Genomic DNA, 20,401 nt, shown 5'->3' on the forward strand with positions numbered 1-20,401 from the left:
TAAAAGAAGTCTCTCTCATCTTAACAAAAAACTCTTCTCCAGCTTCATACTTTTTCTGCCTCTTGCTGCAAGTTGCTTTCTGCCTTACAGCCAGACTGTTTTGAGAGAGTTGTCTACATTTGCTTTACATTTCCATTTCTTCACCTGCAGTTTTCTTCTCAGTCTATTTCCATCTTGTGTCTGTCTCCGTAATTTCACTGGAACTGTTTTACTGGGATTGCTCGTGTCTTTCTTTAAATAAATTTTTTCAGAAAAACTGGCTGTTTTTCTATCCTTTTATTTAACCTCTTAGCAGCTGTACCAGTTGTCCATTTCTACTCAACAGATTATACCCAAACTTAACTTAAAGCGACAGACATTTATTGTTTCATGGTTTCTTTGGGTCAGGCATCTGGCTTTGGTGTGTCTGATCCAGGGTCACTCATAAGGCTGCAATCAAATGTTGACTAGGACTGGTTATCGACTGGCGGAGGGTCTGCTTCCAGCTCACTTATGTGGCTGTTGGCAGGCCTGAGATCCTGGTTGGCTGTTTGATGGAGAAATTACTCACTTTGCATTTTGGGTCTCTGCATAGGATTATTTGCAATATGGCTCCTTGCTTCTAGATTGAGAGCTCTGTGGAGCTGTGGAGGAGGAGGAGAGGTACTCGCCAGAGTCTTTTTCTAACCCAACCTTGGAAGTGGTATTCCATCACTTTTGCTGTATGCTGTTCATTAGAAGGGAGTCACTAGGTCCAGCTCATGCATGGGAGGATCCCGCACGAGCATGAATACTCGAGAGAATACATCATTCAGAGCCATTTTCAAGATTGCCCAAGGTAGCATGTTTGACACAGCTGACCTCTTCCTCCTTACTCCCTCCTTAGTGGAACTCTCACTTCTTTTGAGATCTTGAGATCATGTTTCTGTTTTCCTTCCTTGTTCTCTGGGCTCTCTTTCCAGTCAGCAAGGCCTACACCTGACTGATTTGACAGGTGTAGACACAACAGACCCTTCAGATTTAGGCAGGGGTTCCTCTGTGTCCGCCGATTGAGCTGTCCACATATTGCATAATATTGTAGTACTTACTACTGAAAAAAATTCATGGATAAGTGCACCCATGCGGTTCAAACCTGTGTTGTTCAAGAGTCAACTGTATTTGCAAAACTGAGAGTATACTGTACATCAAATGTATATCCACTTTCACTTACTTAAAAAATTATAAACGTTTTTTATGTCACACATTGGTTGTAAGTGTTTTTTGTAGATGGCATGTTAAATCATAAAGATTTCACTTAAACATTTCCCAACTGAGTGAGTACTAATAAAGCTGGTATATCATAAGTCATAATGTAGCTGGTTTTCTCTACATTTTGGATCATTTAAGTAAATTGGTTTCCTCTTTTTGGAATTACTGGATCAAAAGGTATGAATGTTTTTAAGACCTGTAACATAGCCATTTTTGAACTTGCTTTTTCCCAAATGCTCTTATTTTTTTAAGGACGAAAACAAACACTTTGAATACAAATGCTTTTATTATTATAAGGAAGAAAATAAAACATTAGGTACTTATAATTTTTCACTTAAACTTTTAAATTTATGAAATGTTTCAGACATGTAAAAGGGTATAATTGTCTAATTAATAAATACCTGTGTACTTAAAACCTAGTTTAAGAAATAAAATTATTATAGAATTAAAAATCTTTTTGCTTAGCTTTCCTTGATTATAAATGTCTCTACCAACAATGATGTGGATGTTTAATCTTACCCAGTGATGCAGGTCTATATCCAGGATCTTTTGGGGCAGGATTTCTGCGATTTTGGAAAGGTGGCATAATGAGTATACTGTATGTTGTCTGACTTTCCAAGCAAGGTGGGGACACCTTCCGATTCCTTCATCAGACGCGTTGGTATTTCGGTATCAGTTGAGGTGTGATTTTGCCACCAAATTAATTACAAAATTGGGGGGTTTCATATGTTCCTGAAATTGAGGTGCACGGATGTAAACGTGTTCAGTGTGTTTGTTCAGTTTAGTCAGTCGCGTGGCATTTGTTGCACTGATCGTAACATAGTATGAGATGTGGTATAAAATGGAAGATAACGTAACTGCCATCCACACGATGTAATATGTTAGTCTTTTAAGAAACCAGGTATCAGTGAGGGCTGGAGCCACTGGGGAAGGCTGCACAACCTGGGATGTGACTCTTGAACCAAGTGGCACAGGCTGCTGATACCAGGAGAGAACAGCCCTGGTTAATAACCTTGTGTTTGCTCTAAGTATCTGCTTGACAAGACCCTTGTCGTGGCGAGAACTTTGATAGACTTTACAATTAACTTGATTAACTGATTGATAAGAATTATTACAAACCACAGTTAACTTGATTGTAGCTGAGTTACTCAGCCTTCTCACCCCTTCATAAAAAAGAATTAAATGGCAGCTGTGACAGTATTAAGTGTCATGGCTGCTCCTAGCAGAGGTGCTCTGGCTGGCTGGTATGTCACCAAAACAGTGCTGCTTTAGCCTCAGCTCTATAATTTTTGGTCTCCAGGAGAATCAGATCAAGTCATACAGCCTGATGCCTGGTGTTAGCAAAACTGCTATATGTCACATGCTGAGGGTGGAAGCAGACATCTTGCTTTCTTTAATTTGTACGGTTGTTTTTAACCTCCTACTAATCACAGAGACTTGGTCAGTGTGGGGCCTTGCCCATTAATTGCTATATAATAGTGTTGAATGGTTGAGGGCCTTAGTTTGTAGTGAGACTGTGTGAGTAAAGGTAGTACATGCTCACTGTTAAAACAAATGGAAAAGGAAAAAAGAAGTACATGCACAAAGGAAAAAGTGGCTCCATCTGACCTTTTTTAACAGCTTCTTACTGTCCAAATCATTTCTTTGTATGTGCGAATACACGTCTGTATTTTTGTCTGTTGATGGGACTGTATTATACAATTCTTCTGTAATTTGCTTTTTTCCTCGCCTCACAGTATGTCATAGATGTCTTTATAGAAATTGTCACATACAGAGATTTACTTGAGAAAAAAATTTTAACAGCAGTATTTTATTTTATAGTTTGGAGGTGTAATTTACTTAACCAAGCTCTTGTTGGTGGAAATTTAAGTTCTCTCTTTTTGCTGGTACAAAGTAATACAGTAATTGAACATCATTGCACATATATCCTTGAACCTGTGAAATACATCTTTTATAGAGAATAATTTGGGGGGTGGATGGGAGGTAATTGGGTTTATTTATTTATTTTAATGAAGATACTGGGGATTGAACCCAGAATCTCATGCATGCTAAGCATGTACTCTGCCACTGAGCTATACTCACCCCGATTACAGAGAATAATTTTAGAAGTGAGACTTCTGGGTCATAGGGTAAAATTTATTTGATAGTTTCGCCAAATTGTACTTGAATTGGATTTTAAAATTTTGGTCTATTGTTAATCTTTCATAGAGTGCTAAAGATAGCACATTTCTTGTCCCTAGTGACATTTTTAATCCTTTAACAAAATGAACAGAATCCTAAAATTCTTGAAATACAGTGTTTAAAAATATTTAACTCATTTGCCGAAAATTGATGCTAATTAGTGATAGTATAACCCATCACAGCAGGTTGGGCTAGTGATTTTGAGATTTAGGTCAGAATTTCACATACAAAGCTTTAAATAGCTAATGGGCGATGTGTATTTTCTAGTGCACTTTATAAATATCTCATAGCACATCTGTGTCAGCCTTTGCAGTTGTAATTAATTTGAAGTAGGTTACTATGTTGCTATTAAAGGATTTTCTGTTTTCCTTTGACTTACGAATATTTGGTGCTCCTTTGGCTGTTATTACCCTTCAAATCTGTGAGGAAAGAGGGAGAGACTGCTGTTTGCAGTTACATGTTATGCTTGAAGCTCTGTGGGAAGAGTGAGGATGAAAGGCTGACATCCAGTCATTGTGGAAGTGTCTTTGTATTTAAGCCCGTGGGGATGTTCCGGGATTCTGAGGGGGCATATGTGGGTGTCTGTGGGGTGGGACCGGGCTGTTCTCTCACTATGTATGTAGATTTTTGGAGTAGTGCCTTCCTTGTAGGGAAAAATGATCCTGGAATTTTCTAGTATTCTTCTCTTTATGGTTTTCTGACCTAGATGGCAAGCTTTGTGCTGTGACTGTGTAGTCGTGGCCAGGTCTGAACTCAGCTTTGTTACTGCTGTTTTATTTTAAGAACTCATGGAGATATGGTAATGAATATGAGAAGTAGGATTTAGGTTGTCAAGAAAAATCTTGGATCACAGAGACTTGATCTCCACAGTTACTCTTCCACCTTCCATGTTTTTCTGTTTTGTCTCAGCAGCATTTATTTCCCTGGTTCCTTTTGGAGGCATTGAGGTGGATTACTCTCACTATTACTGCTTCTTTATGGCCATCTATATATTCTGGTGAAGGGATAGAAAAAGCATTTTTCTGCTTAGCAGTTAAGATGGAAGTATTTCAGAAGGAACTGTAAGGGAGGAAAACTCAAAATTCCACCCCCCTCCCACCAGCGCCCCCATGTATAGAAGAGTTTTAAAAATAGGAGAAATGTGGTTATTAAAAGCAATAGAATTTGTAAAAATTTTATAGTTACAGAAACAGGATACCATTTTTTTATTCTAACTTAACCTTTCGTTGACATTTGCTTGACTGATAGATCTCATAGGATATGTAGATTCATTTCCTTCCGTTTTAACTCTGTCTCAGGTTGATGCTGGAAGATGGATGATATATAAAGATACTCAGTGTCTAAAGTAGATTGGTTTCGATATCCTTGATGGCCTGACCTTCCCTTGTCTCTTCTTCCCTCCCCTTCCTTCCACAGATCTACTCATCTATTTATAAACATACACTTATTGAGTGCATACTGTATACCAGGTATAGTAGTTAGGGCTGTGTATGATACAGTAATGAGCAAGGGATGTGAGTGTATAAAAATCCTATTTGCATAGAGTATGGTGTAGTGAGAAACACAGACACAACATGTAAAGAAAGTAATTGTAAATTGTAGTAAATCCTAGGATGGGAACCAACAAAATTATGGATTGTCTTTAGCTTCCGTTACTACCTGGTTCTGTAGTGAGTATTGCTTATATTACCATCATAATGTAAACTGTTTATTGACTTTCTGTTTTCAGAATTGATTTGTAGACAAAGAAGAGACAGTTGTAGATCAGAAAATAAATGTCACACACCTGTAGGACATAAAAGTAATGCCAAAGGTGGATTAATGTGAGGTAGCCAGAAATGCTGGAACTCAGATTCCTCATCGTATACTGAGACAGGTGGTGGGAGGTTAAAAGTTTACATTTTACAGAGGGAAAAAAACCAGAAGTTAATGTAAGTTAGTTTAAATTAATAAAGATAACCATTAGAAAAATCAGAGTAAACTGTACCTCAATAAAATTGGGAAGAAAAGAGATTTATGAACAAAATTTCTCACCTTTTATGGAGAGAGACTCAAAATATACCTAAAGATTTAAATAAATCTGGATGTATATCTGGAGGAAACTTTAATTCAACAAGATACATGCACCTCAGTGTTCATAGCAGCTCTATTTACAGTAGCCAAGACATGGAAGCAACCTAAATGTCCCATTAACAGGCGACTGGATAAAGAAGACTGAATACTACCCAGCCGTGAAAGAGAATAAGATAAGGCCATTTGCAGCAACAAGGATGGACCTGGAGATCGTCATACTAAGTGAAGTAAGACAGAAAGAGAAAGAAAAATACCGTATGATATCACTTGTATGTGGAATCTAAAAAAAAAAACAAAAACAAAAACCCATAAGTGAACTTATTTTCAAAACAGAGACAGACTCACAGACGTAGAAAACAAACTTATGGTTACCAGAGGGGAAAGGGAGTAGGGAGGGATAAATTTGGAGTTTAGGATTTGTAGATACTACCATATATAAAGTAGATAAACAACAAGATCCTACTGTATAGCGCAGGGAACTATATTCAGTACCTTGTAATGTATATATACATAAATGAGTCACTGTGCTGTACACCAGAAATTAACCCAACATTATAAATCAACTATACTTTAATAAAAAAAATACTTAGGTAAATCAAGAAAGAAATATTTATTCTTATATAAATTTACATTTATTGACGCTTTCTGTGTACCAGGCCCCATTCTAAGGAGCTGAGGTACAGCAGTGAACAGAAAAGGGAAAATTTACTGTTCTCATGGGGTCTTCATTCTAGTAAAGGGCACTGACAATAAACAGAACAGAGGAGTAAAACAAATTGCATATTATATGGTAGTAAATGTTATGAAGAAATAATTCAGAGTTAATGGAGATTAATTTTAGTGATTAGGAGTTAAATAATTTAGAGTTATGGAGGTAACCATTAGAATTAAAAGGAGAATGGTCAAAAGTAGTTATCTCCAAGGAGGAGGACTCAGTGGAGAAAGACTTTTACTTTTTATCATTTGAATTTTTATTTCTACATACGTATATTACTCATTTAATAGTATTAAGTGTCATAGGTTAAATATATTAATAACACATAGTATTGCAGTGGACACTAAATATATATGGTTCCAAATATGCTTATAATTTTTTAATATTACTATTTAAATGAAGAGTCATAACATGAAGTAAAATAACAGTTTATATCCACTAGGATGGCTGTAATAAAAAAGATGTACAGTAACAAGTGTTGGTGAGGATGTGGAAAAACTGGGCCCCTCATGGGTTGCTGCTAAGAATGTGTAATGTTGCTGATGCTTTGGAAAAACAGTTTGATGTTTCCTTGAAAAGTTACAAAGTTTTTATATTGCCCAAACAGTTCCACTCTATACCCAAGAAAATTGCAAACATTTATTTGTCCATACACAAACTTGCACACAAATGTTTATGGTAGGATTATTCATACATCTTATTGGCTCCTCTTCCTCTGCCTGCCTTTAAAACACTGTATATCCCTTAGAGCTCTGCCTCAAACATGTTCCTGTCTCCTGTTTTACTTTCCACGGGCAACCCCACCCACAGCCATTGTTTCACAGCTGGTTTCAGCTACTGCCTATTTTCGATAGGTACTTAGTTTCGTTTAGGTTTTCTCAATCAATATTCCCAACTCTGCCTTCTCCCTTGGGCTGCAGACTTATATGACCAACTACTTAGTGTGCATATCTGCCAAGATTTCCCATAGGCAGCTCAACGGCTCTAACTAAACATATTTGCCCTAAAATATGTCCCTCTCCTCCTGTGTGCCCTATGCTGATAGAATTCATTTTGATTCCTCCTTTTCACTCCTCTGTTCAACTTCCATTGACCAGTCACTGTGCACCATCAATTCTTACCTTCCTAATATATTTCATTTCCATCTCTACAGCTGCAGACTCACCCTGTGTGGACAGTACCATCACAGCAGTCTCCTAAACAGCCTCCTTGCCTAGTCAGTCTTGTCTCTTTTCAATCTGTTGATGATCCTTAATTTTCTCAACCGCAGTATGTTTAAGGGACATGACACATTGTCATCATCAATAAAAGCTGTTCATTTTGATATATATTTTCAAATTGAGGGTGGGGGACATGAGGCTGGAGGGTCATTTTTCATTTGATAACACCCCCTAATTCTAATAGCCTCTGTTTTCTCCCTCCACATTCCACTGAGAATCAAGATAATTTCTCTATATTACGCACTTTTTCATTTTTGTTTCAGCATCTTTAATTGATACACAATTCATAAACCACAAAATCCACCGTTTTAAGGTGCACAATTTGGTAATTTTTAGTATATTCACAGTGTTGTACAACCATACCACAAAATACCTAATTGCAGACTGTTTTCATCACTGCAGAAAGAACCCTAAAAACCTATAAGCAGTCACTGCCCTTCTTCCACTCCCCAGGCTTGCATGTATACGGTCAGCTCATTTGTGACAGAAGTGCAGAGGGGACACAGTGGAGAGGCAGTCACGCTCCCACAGCAGGAGACCCAGACGGACACTGGCCCGAGATGGACATACTAAGTGCAGTCAGCAAGCAAGAGAAAGAAAAATACCAATAAAACGTACAAAGAAGGAGTTGTCTTGGAGAGAGAGTCGGAGTACCAGGAGAGTATCAGACCCAGGCGAGAGTTCAGGGTAGAAGTGTCCAGTAGTGTCAACGGCAGTAGAAGTAAAGAGAATCCACTGAATTTGGCTATAAGGAAACCATCCTGGCTTGATTCTAGAAGTGGTGGTGGGAGTTTTTTAGTATCTAGAGCCTTGGCTTAGGCCCTCACACCATTTCTGTTGGGTATTTTTATACCCCCTTCCCCAAAATAGTTTTATTGTTTTGTCCTGATTATAAAAATAGTATGTGTTCATAGAAAAAGATTACGATATGGAGAAGAAGTGAGATCACCACCCAGGATCTCACTACCCAGAGTGGTACATTCTGTTGTAATGTTAAAAAAGAGACAAACTTAGGTGGAATCTGTGTTCATAACTTTCTCTTTTTTCTCTTCGGTTTGGCAGTAGATCACAAGTACCTTTCTCTGTTGTTAAGTATAGAGCCACAGCAGCATTTGTAATGAAATGGTGTGCTGGTTTTCTAGATCTGCTGTACCAGATTACCACAGACCTGATGACAAAGAAGAACAGACATTTATTCTCACAGTTCTGGAGGCAAGAAGTCCAAAATCAGTGTAGGTAGCTCCTTGCCCTTTCTGGAGGCTAGAGCTAGAGAGAATCCTTCATTGCCTCTTCTTGGCTTCTGGTGTCTCCTGGCAGTCCTTGGCATTCCTTAGCTTGTAACTGCATCACTCCAATCTCTGCCTCCGTTTTCTTGTCATCTTAATATGTGTCTCAGCGACTGAATCGCTCTTTCCTCAAAGAAAGACAACAGTAATTGGATTTAGGGCCTAACGTAATTCAGTATAAACTCAACTTGGTTATATCTGCAAATACTTGATTTCCAAACAGGGTTACCTCCTGGGGTTCTTAGTGGACGTGAATTTTGGGGGGATACTGTTCCACCTCTTAGATGTTGTGCAGATAGTGTTTTATACTTGTGCCTTAACTTACATAGCCAGTGCCTGATTGTTGGGCACTTAGATTGTAATTTTTCACCATTACGAACGTAATAGGGGCAGGGATAACACATGCAGAATGTAGGTGGCTCATCTGGGCACCTTTTGGTACCCCTTGCCCTGTCTGAACTGTGAATGGACGTGTGCAGCAACCCGGGCCTGAGGTGAACATGCTTGCTAGGCCCAGACCCTTGAGGACCAAATGTGTGGGTTGCCTTCAGATAAGCCACGAAGACCTGCAAACTGAGGATGGCTGCGGCTTAGAGCAGTGCAGGAGGGGGACGATGAGTACCATTTGTGCCCTTGAGACCAGTGGCGGCGGCTGTTTGTTCTGGTAGCCTTCCTCCTCTGGGTCCCCTCAAGAGCAGAGGCCTGTGCGAATCCTAGAGAAGCTGCGTCCTGTCCCCCTGTGGGGAGGTAACTGCAGTGCAAGGCGTGGCTGCGGCAGGCACGAAGATGTCCGTTCAGGTCTGCTGTTGTGGGAGCGTGACTGCCTCACTCTCTCCACCGTGTCGCCTTTGTACTTCTGTCACAAATGAGCCATCTGTATATGTATTGGTCTATAATTACTTTATAATTATAAAAATAATTCATATTTGTGTTAAAATCTCAGTCAGTGCAGGAAAGAAAAATGTGAAAACCCACCTTTCCCCATGAATTTTTGTATTCCTCTTTTTATAAATTTAGAAGTGTCTGTGTCTTGTATCTCTTTTCTTATTGCTACTTACAGACTTAACTTTATTCTTTTTAATAGCAGCACAGTATTCCCATAATTATATAGGCTATTACCAGAGTCTTGTTATTTCAAAGAATTCTGCAGCTGATTCTTACTCAGTTTTCCCACTTGTGTGAAAACACATGTAAGATGAATTCCTAGACATGTGATAACTGACATTTATTGAAGACCTACCAGGAAGCAGATATTTTTTACTTACTCACTGATTTGATCTTTTAAACCATCTGTTGAGGAAGATAAGCCCATCTCATGGATGAGGATACTGAGGCTTAAAGAGATTTATTTATTTGTTGAAAGCTATATGTGTAAGTGGTGGAGCTGAATCAGCCCAAGCTTTTCCTTGAAGTTACAACACAACTCGGCCTCAGGAGCACAGTAAGAATTACTTTACAGGGGCCTGGTTAGGATGAAATGTGCTTAAGGTCTGTGTGTTGCATTTTTGTTCTGCACATTTTTACACACCTGTAGAGAAGATTTCAGGTCACATTTTTTGTTTTCATACTTGAGCAGAGTGTTACTAATACGCTCTAGTACAGGGGGCAACAGAGTTAGGATAATATAAAAACTACTGTGTCTATATGTTCTGAGCACTGTTCCTTTTTGATTTGTAAGTGTATTTTTAACTTTTGCCATTCCTCTTCATTTGGGGAGTTTTAAAAAAATGACTTAATTGTTTTAACAATAAACCTAGTCCTTTTAAATATTGTCCTGTATATCTTTAAAAAAAACTTTGCTTATATGTCACCGAAACTGAATTAATTTTAGTTTTCTTGACTTTTTTGAGAAACATTGTGCCTTCTCTTGATAGGGAAACCCAGCATTTTAAGGCTTTCAGTCTGTTTTTGAGTTAAGAATGCTCCTTTGGTTAAATTGAAGAGCTCTAAAAATTGTACATTTTTATGGAAGTATGGAAACATGAATAATTGATGTTGGAACTGTGTTGTTAGTAAACACCAAATTTAAGATAAACTAGATTTCTGGTAATGTTCTTATCAGAATTAGATTTTAGGAAGTTTTTTAAAACCTAAATCTGGACAAACTTGCAGAAATTTAAATGTGCTGGTATTTTAAAGCATTAAAAAAATCAAAATACAGGATAAAACAACTCATTTTAAATATTTGATAGGTCTCTGGCTGTGATGCTAACTTGACAGATTAATTTAATAGAGATTTTTCAGTATTGAGAGCATGTATGTACCTATAGGCATGATACTTTCTGCATGGGATTGCTCTGTATGTGTATGAGTTAGGTTCTTTTCTTAGAAGATGAGAGGCCTTAGTCTGTTCCTGTTGAGCTTATGCTGTTATCTTGGAATTAAGATTTAGCTACAGAATTTCCTAGTTTTATTCATGCAGGAAGAACAATTTGTTTTTTAAAAGTTGATATCTTCACCATTCATTCAGTAGGTTACTTTTATGATTTTCAGGGTAAAATATTAGAGGATAAAAATACATACAGGGAAGGAGGTTGTCAATTTATGGAATTCGGTTGCAATTTAAAAATAGAGTTTATTAACATAAGGGAAATGATAAAAAGGATTTCATTATGTTTGTCTTAATTGCATTTAGTTGCATTTTCATAAACTAATTTCAAGATTACCATCACTTTCTGAGTGTATAAGAACCATCTTAATGAGTTTTACTTAGATTTAGGTTCAGTTGTGGAGTCAGCAAACATTGCATAATGGATTTGTATCAGGCACTACACTAGGTTTTGGAGATAAGACATTGCTTTGCCTTTAAGGAAATAGTTACTTAACTAATATGTAGTAAGTATATTTTTAAAAGCCCCTGTTTCCATAAGAGGGGCACCTAAATTGGACCGAGGGAATTAAGGGATTGTGACTATCTAACTGAGTTTGGAAGAATGAGTAGTGAACCAGTTGATGGGGAGGAGGAAGGTCATGGAAGCAAGAGAGAGCATGGTATTTCAGAAAATTGCAGGCACTTGATCATGGTTGTCACAGGGAGAAGGAGAGTGACTAAGAAGAAACCTGTCTTTAGAGAGGTAGGCAGGGCCCAAATCATGAAAAGTCTTACATGCACTGCCAAGGAATTTAGATTCTTATTTTGGGACGCCATCAAAGGAAGTATGTAGGTGTGTGTGATTATGTCATGTTTAAATTTTAGAGCAGTGGTTCTTCAACTTTTTTTATTTCAGTATCCCTTTACACTGTTACAAATTACTGGAGATTCTAAATAGCTTTTGTTTATGTAGGCTCTGTCTGCTACTATTTACCATATTAGAAAGTAAAAGAGATTTTTAAAACATGTGAGTACAAGTACACATTCCATTAGCTGTCAGTGGGATAATCCCTCATGTCATGTAGCCTCAGGAAAACACTACTGTACATTGTGAGAATGTACAGTGAAAAAGCCAATGTCACAGTATTGTGAAAATAGTTTTGCTCTCATGGGCCTCCTGAGGGGTTCTCTTTAGACCGCTCTGTGTCATCTTTGGAGCTTGGGGGTAACAGGGAGCTTGACTCACTTGGAGAGTCATATTAGAAGATTATTCTGGCGGTGGTGTTGAGAATTGTTTAGAACCTTCAAAAAGACACATTTTAAATTGTGATCCAGTATGCACGTGTGTGCCATATGCACACCTGAAACAGAAGTTTCAGGAAACAATACTGTGTTAGTTATCTCTTGTATAAGAAGTTATCTCAAAACTTACTGGATTGAAAAAGCAGACACTGTCTTACAATTCTTAGAAGAGTGTAGCTGAGTGGTTCTGGCTCAGGGTATTTCATGAGGTTGCAGTCAAGGTGTCAGCTGAGTCTGCGGACATTGGAAGGCTTGACCGGGGTTGGAGGATCCTTTCCGAGCCATCTCCCGTGGCTCTTGGCAGGAGGCCTCAGTTCCTCACTGTGTGGCACTCTCTCTAGGGTAGCATGATTACCTTTACAACATGGTAGCCAGCTCCCCGCAAAGCGAGTGATCCAAGATAATGACCAAGAAAGAAGCCCCAGTGTCTTTTATGAGTTAGTCTTGGAAATGATACATCATTAGAAGCAAATCATTGAAGTCTCATGCACATTCAGAGGAAGAGGAATTTTGCTTCCCCCCTTGAAGGGAGGGAGTATCAAAGATTTACAAAGGTACCTTGAAACTACAACAGATGCTTGTCAGGAGAGTGAGTCTTCTAGGATTTCTTATTGCCTGCATGCTCTAAATGCAAGGCCCTGACTGCTGTTAACCTGGGCCATTTCTGAGGTTTGTGTTTGCAGCAAGCCACCTTGAGGGATGAGGTAATGTCTCGCTTTGGGAGAGGTCAGACTTACTTATTGCTTTCTGCAGAAGTGGCGAATTCCCTAAACTCAGTGTTCCTCAGCAAACCCACTGCGTGTGTAGCATCTGTCTGGGCCCCGTTGTGTCACCTGGTAGGACTTGAGGGTAACAAGCTGCTCGTACTGCTGGCTGTGCTGTGAGTAATAAGTTCTTTGTCTCTGACCCAGGACAGTCATGTGTTCTGTCTGATGAGCAGAGGGAGAAGGTTTGAAATAACCACAATGGATGCTAGGTAGGGGCTAACTCAGGGACATGTGGGACTCGGGCCACATTATGGGCTCAAGCTGAGCCGCTGCACGATGTTTTCCAGCAGCAGTCGGGTTCCAGGTATGTAATCAGTGAAAGTGTTTCCCTTGGATTAATCAGGGGCAGGGGAGTTTGGAATGTGAAATTATTTTTTTGAACTTTTGTGGTATAGTTTATGTACAATAAGCTGAACACTTAAAAATGACTGTAGTTTGGTAAGTTCTGACCTGTATGTGCCTAGGAAGCCTCACCTCAGTCAGGACAGTGAACGTTTTCGTCACCCCAGGTTTCCTTTTAGCCCCTCATTACCCATGCATCCCTCAGCCCCAACCCTGGGCGCGTACTGATTGACTTTCTGTCATAATAGATTCTTTTAGAATTTTATATAAATGGAGTCATACAGCTTAACTTTTTTTATTTTGTCAAAATTCTTTTTTGTCAGCTATTCAAAGTGCAGGAATTATTGTATTTGTGGGTCTGGGAAATTTTTTAAGGAAATTAATTTTCTTTAAACACTATCTTCCCTGAAGTTGCTATTAGAAAAAGCTAGTGTGAGGGCTTCAGATAGAGCTGGTGAGTTTTCTTCTTTTGTTGTAGAAATGAATGTAATTCTGAAAGTAACAAAGGCTCCACGTGCAAGTGACATGTGGGGTCTGAAAGTGACTCAAACAGTAGTGTGCACCTGCTAATGCTGAAAACTGGATGTGGAGTTTTGTTACTGGATCTTAGCCTGTTTAGTGTGATTTTGTTACTTGACTATATGAAAATGTAGTTTTGCACAAAAACACAGTTGGGAATTTTTTTCTTGAATGTGGCAGTTTAAAGATGGCCTGATTCCTGAGACTCTGAATTATTACTCTTTATTTTGTTAGTTTTACTTATTTGGTTCTTTTGCACACCATCTTTTAAGAAAGACTTTCTCTTCAATAGAAAGATAAATGTGATTGTTTAAGCTTTACCCAGGAAAACCTAAGATGTGCCTTAAACTTTAAGTTTAGGGTGCTGGATTAACAGGACACCCTGCCTTAAAATTGTGGAAGGCTTTAATATCCTGTGGACAACTGAGATGTCAATGTCAGCAGATGACAGTGGGTAAACAGTAGTTAAGAGCCTCCAGGGCTCTGGAATTAGGTACCCTAATTCAGAGCTTGACCCTACCACTTAATAGCTGTTTTACTTTGGGTAAGTCACTTAGCACCTATAGGTCTTACTTTCTTCATCTATGTTGTAGGGTGCTTATAAATATTAAATTAAATCTTATTAAATTCTTAGCGCAGTGCCGACACTATGTTAGCTTTGTTATCATTCAGGGGATTCTGGGTAATGAATAGTTCTCTCATTTAAAGAAATATTCAGATTACTTAAAATAAGAAACTCTGCAACCCTCTGATCTTGAAATAGAATTCACTTGAACAAGTAGTATGTAGATTATTACTTGTCATCTACTTTACAGTCCAGATTAATCGTGGGAAGGAGTTTTTACTTCTGAGCTCAGTTAGTTGTGGGAGGGAATTTCCTAATATTACTCACAGAGTATTGCAATTTCCGAACTTGCTGTACTGTTGCTATTTCTGAGACAGAAGGTTCAGGCTCTGTGTATTTCCTGGCCTGCCTGTTACCTGAGGGAGATCTTTACAGGATCACCAAAGTGGAGGTGAGACTGCCAGTATCTTCCTATTTATGAAGATCTTTAACCTGTTCGAGTTTGACTAGAATATAAAGACCCTTTAAAATCTTGGTTTTGACCACGTGATTTACTTGGATTGCATTTTCAATGAAGAAACAGTTGTAAGAATCAACTCTATGTAACAGTGGCTTTTTGGAAAGTATTATTTAATATGGTGAAAACTGTATTTGACCTAAGGCAATTCTTTGGTAGACTGATACTAGGAAACCACAGAGATCTAGTTTAGATCTGTATTGATTTATGTTTGAGAGAAGTGTAGAAAGTAGATTGGTGTTTTTAAATTTTGTCTTAATTATTCTTCTTGTAGAATATGAACATATTTGCTTTTTAAAAATTTCAAGTTTTTGTGTATTCTGAGTACAGATCTTTATAAATGAAGCTAAAGCCTCCACAAGCATTTTCCCCCAGCCTTAGAAGGCAAATCCCCTTCCCCTCTAACCACTGCTGTTTCAAATCTGGCATTTCCCAGGTAGGAATTCTTTATATATTTTGCATACAGATCTTTATACATGTGTTAGATACATTTTTCACCTAGGTTTTTGTTTTTCTTTTAATTTTTGGTGTATTTTGTCATTTTGACATAATGTATTAGTTGTTTTTTGCTTTATGGTTTTTGCTCTTTTTTGTGTGTGTGGTCGGGTAATTAGGTTTATTTATTTATTCTTAGAGGAGGTAGTGGGGATTGAACTCAGGACCGTCAGCATGTTAAACATGTGCTCTACCTCTTGAACTATACCCTCCCCTCAACCTATACCCTCCCCCTTGTTTTTTATTTAAGAAGTCCTACCTTAATTCAAGTTCACAAGGGTATTCACCTACGTGAATTTTATAGTACATCTAATAGTTTTAAAATTTATATCTTTAATGTACACGAAATTTATTTCTGTGTACTGTGTGAAGTAGGGCTGTAACTTATTTTTTTCCAAGAGCACCAGTTCAAACTCCATTTATTGAATGATTTGTCTTTTCCTCTCTGTTACACAGTGTTACTTTTAGCATATACTAAACTCACTCATATATAATTTAGAGTTTGTCCCTGAGCCAGAACTCTACAGTTTTAATTGCTATAGCTTTAAATGGCTCTGAGTCATTATGAGAAATCCTAGGAGTCAGATGTGGTTTTGGAGTCTAGATTCTTCCCGATAATGCCCAGTGGGCATTAGGCAGTTTCCTGTAATCATACACATTGTTTTCCCAATAAAGTGCATGAGTAATCACACTAGGTGAGATACATATAAACAGTAAGTGACCTCAGATCAGGTCGAGTTTTGCTGCTAAATGAATTAATAAGAAAAAAAAACCCTTATTCTCAGAGGCTTAAAAAATGTTTTTGTATCGCAAGTAAAGTTAATGGATCTGTAATTTGTCTTACTTTTTAGCAGATGTCTTCCTTTGTTCTTCTACTTCAGATTGCTTTGATGGTGGTTGTGCCTTTACTCTTCCATTTGAATTTGAGTCAGCTTGTTGAGTTATGTGAAGAATTCCTGTACAGAGTTTCGTTGGCAGGTAGAGTAGTTGGGGAAGAACTGACACCCTCGCAGTGCCTGTCTTCTCATCCATGAACATGGATAACTTTCCTTTTGTTCAGGAAAGTTTTACAGTTTCTCCAAAACTTCTTGCACATTTTTGTTAGATTTATATCAAAGTGTTTTTATGGTTTTGCTGCTGTTGTGAGTGGGAATTTTTTTAAAATGCATTTAAAAATGCATTAAGATTGTTATTACTGATGTGCAGGAAAGTATTGATATTTATTTATTTTCATTTTTCAGTTTTACTAGGTAGAATTATTGCAATTTGACTGCACATATACAATGTATTGCATGTAAATACATGATATTTATATATTGATCTGTGTCTAACCAATTTTTTGAGTTTTGTTATTCTGATAACTTGTCAGTTGATAATCCTGGATTTTCCAGTTAGAAAATCATATATTCAAACACTGAGTTTTGTGTTTTTCGTGCCAATCTTTATACATCTGATATATTTCTTTTTCTTTTCCATTTGCTTAGTATGGTTTCAGTATTCAGTTTTGAGACATGTTGAATATTTTTAGAATGATGTTTACTAAGAAATAAGTTGTGCTGTAAACAAATGCTTGAGTAAATGTAACTGCAGGGGCTCTCCCTCGAGTGGGGACAATGAAAAAGTGTCTGAGAGTGGAAGTGTTTCTTCCTGGAGGAGTTAACGTGTGACCTTTCCATTACAGATATGGTGTAAGCTATTTCTTCACGACTGGACAGCTGAGGACCTGTTATTTCTCGTTAGCCTTGAGCAGACTTTACAGCTGTAGAAAAATCGCAGAGTTCCAGATTCTGCTTTCTGTCTTTCCTGGCGCTGAAATTCATCTTGCAACCATGTATGGAAGTGCTCGCTCAGTTGGGAAGGTGGAACCAAGCAACCAGAGCCCTGGGCGCTCACCTAGGCTTCCACGTTCCCCTCGCTTGGGTCATCGTCGAACCAACAGTACAGGAGGGAGTTCTGGAAGCAGTGTCGGGGGTGGCAGTGGGAAGACCCTTTCAATGGAGAATATCCAGTCCTTAAATGCTGCCTATGCCACTTCTGGCCCTATGTACCTGAGTGACCATGAAAACGTGGGTTCAGAAACACCTAAAAGCACCATGACGCTTGGCCGTTCTGGAGGACGTCTGCCTTACGGTGTGAGGATGACAGCGATGGGCAGTAGCCCCAACATAGCCAGCAGTGGGGTGGCCAGTGACACCATAGCATTCGGGGAGCATCACCTCCCCCCAGTGAGCATGGCGTCCACTGTTCCTCACTCTCTTCGCCAGGCGAGGGACAACACAATCATGGATCTGCAGACACAGCTGAAGGAAGTGTTAAGGGAAAACGATCTCCTACGAAAGGACGTGGAAGTAAAGGAGAGCAAGCTGAGTTCGTCCATGAATAGCATCAAGACCTTCTGGAGCCCAGAGCTGAAGAAGGAGCGAGCCCTGCGGAAAGACGAAGCCTCCAAGATCACTGTGTGGAAGGAGCAGTACAGAGTCGTGCAGGAGGAAAACCAGGTTGGTGTTACGTGTGTGTTTGCCTCTCTGTGTTCTGTGTGTCAGTGAAACTGAATTCGTGTATGTGAGTGAAGTGAGCCATTCTTTTTCTTCTCTTCTTGTTCCTTTATTTTCCTTTTTCCTGTTTTTCTTAGCGTCTTATGGCCTCCATTTCTCAGCCTTTTCCAGATTGGTCTTGTGCCTTTTATTCTGGTTGCTGTATCTGCTTGCTCCCCGCAGTTCTAGCTTCTTTCTTTTCCCTGGCTTCTCTCTCAGCATGTATTATCTTTGTTTAATTCTTGTGAGTGTATCATTTTGCCACATGCTCTAAGATCCATTATCAGAATTACTCAGGCTATGTAACTTAAGTGTGGGATGTAGCATTAAGATTTACCATAGTAAATGGTAAAAAAGTCAATCTTAAGAAAACAATCACAAGGCAAGCCAACATGCTGACGGTACAGAATGGAAATTAATTTTAAAAAGTTAATATTGATGATATAAAATTTATTAAGTACCAACAATAAGTAGCAGTTCTTTGTGTTGACACTTATGAAAGTTTAACCTCAGGATGCTTTTTTTTTTAAGTTGTTTAATTCCTCAGATTTAAGGATTTAAGGTGGAAGAAAGGCATCTTGGTATGTATAAAATTTAAAGTGGGTTTTGGTAGAAGTTGAGTGTTAAGTTGAGGTTAGTGAATTTATCACTGAATTAAGCCTCCAGTGTACCTTTTTGGTGATACTGAAAATATGCCTATTACCAAGAAGTTTTTTGTCATCAGGCAACTTGGAAATGTCCATTTTAACTAGGAAAAAATTATTGGCTTACTTCTTTATTTTCAAATAATTCAGGCCTAATTATGGCTATGCTTTTAAAAGCTGTATGGATAAAAAGCGATGACGGTAATCTTTCTGATCATCAAGCTACATCCAAAGACCAAATATTTGAATCTTCCAAAAAGTCTGTGGTGGGGACTGAGCACTTGAGTCCAGTGGAGGTGACACAGTCCCCAGAGCTGCGATGCCAGAAAAACCATATGTGCTGCAGGAGGGCGAGCGCTGCCATGTCGAGATTCCACCCCTTGCCCTAATTAAACACCAGTGCTGGCAGGAATGCAGTCTTCCTGCACCCACTGTAATTACCACACAATCCTAAAATTGTATGACTTTGGTCCAAAAAGCGAAGGGTACAATTTTAAAGTAAAGTGAAATACTGCAGTGAGATCTAGAGAATGGAGAATGCTAATGAACAGATTACAGTGAGCCAGCCGTGGGCCCTAATTAAGCTGTGTGTTCTTACACCCTCCACGCCCTCAGAGGCTGGAGCTTTCTACTTCACAAAGAAGATTGGTTTAATAGGATTTACAGTAATTAAACAAATTTCCCCATTTCAGTTTGAGATTGGGGATTTAGATGCATCCTAAATGTTTGATCTGATTGGGCCACAGAGATCTCAGTCTAGAATCCTGTCAAATGTAAAAACACATTTGCTTAGAATTGCCTAATGTGTATGGCTCATTATTGTGAAGTCCTTTTAGAAGATCGTGTTTCTAACATAAATATCCAGCTGTTTTCATAGTCCATGCTCCTTTTGTTACCAAATTTTCAAATACTGATAGTTGGAGAAATGGAACGATGTATGTTTTAACAGGAAAGGCCTTTTCTTTTCCTTTTTTGAAATTGAGAATGAAGGGTTTTGGTGTATGTTTACTTGATGAAGAATGAAAATCCAGCTGTGAGGTTGGTTGAATTGCAGAGTTAGGCTTTGGATGCCTGATGTTTTTTGTATTATTCTAACTCGCATCTAGTAAGATACTGTCATACTTTTAGTTTTGATTATTATGCCTTGTAGTATTTCTATGTGTTGAGTTTAATTGGAAGCTTACTTTAAAAATAATTAATTTAAACCACTTTCATTGGAATTTTGTGTGATCAGATTACTTTTTTTTTTTAATACTGTAGTGTGGCAAGTGCATTTAATGTTTTGCTTCGTGTATTTTTTTCTTTTTGGAGTCTGACTTTATTGAGGATTCTGATTTGGGGATTTTAATTCTATTTATTTAGTGATCAAGAGAGTTTCAAGTTTAGAAATTCAAAAAGATAAACCTATCCTCTGTAAATCTTTGTTTTTACCCTTTATTCTCACTGTTTGGACACTGGTAACTGTTAACATTTTAATAATTTTAGGTTGTACCTTGATTTGGCACATGGTAAAAGTTATTATTTGAATTTAAAGAAACGTCATGAGATTGCTAATTGTTTCACTGTCAGTGAAGTCTGATCTTAAAATCTGGGATTTCTGTCTTGGACTGTTTAACTCTTCTTTTTGATAATTCTATTTTAACACAGAGATGGATTATGAATGATTATTCAGAATCTTGTGGATAACTTGATAGTCTAGTCTG

At 38.2% G+C, this 20,401-nt stretch overlaps 2 protein-coding genes across 8 annotated transcripts in view; one reads left to right on the forward strand and one right to left on the reverse strand.

Annotated features, from left to right (window-relative positions):
* Nucleotides 1-20,401, reverse strand: part of FBXL14 (F-box and leucine rich repeat protein 14) — a 429,592-nt gene that overhangs the window by 88,988 nt on the left and 320,203 nt on the right. The gene's annotated exons all lie outside the window — the stretch shown is intronic.
* Nucleotides 1-20,401, forward strand: part of ERC1 (ELKS/RAB6-interacting/CAST family member 1) — a 294,829-nt gene that overhangs the window by 12,155 nt on the left and 262,273 nt on the right. For all 7 annotated transcript variants that reach the window (XM_072954473.1, XM_072954472.1, XM_072954475.1 and 4 more), the window contains exon 2: nt 17,202-18,018. In XM_072954473.1, coding sequence (XP_072810574.1) covers nt 17,350-18,018 — 669 coding nt within the window. In that variant the 5' untranslated portion in view covers nt 17,202-17,349. The remainder of the gene's footprint in view (nt 1-17,201; nt 18,019-20,401) is intronic.

The sequence above is a fragment of the Vicugna pacos genome, chromosome 34 (genome assembly GCF_048564905.1).
Source record: "Vicugna pacos chromosome 34, VicPac4, whole genome shotgun sequence".
NCBI lineage: Eukaryota > Metazoa > Chordata > Mammalia > Artiodactyla > Camelidae > Vicugna > Vicugna pacos.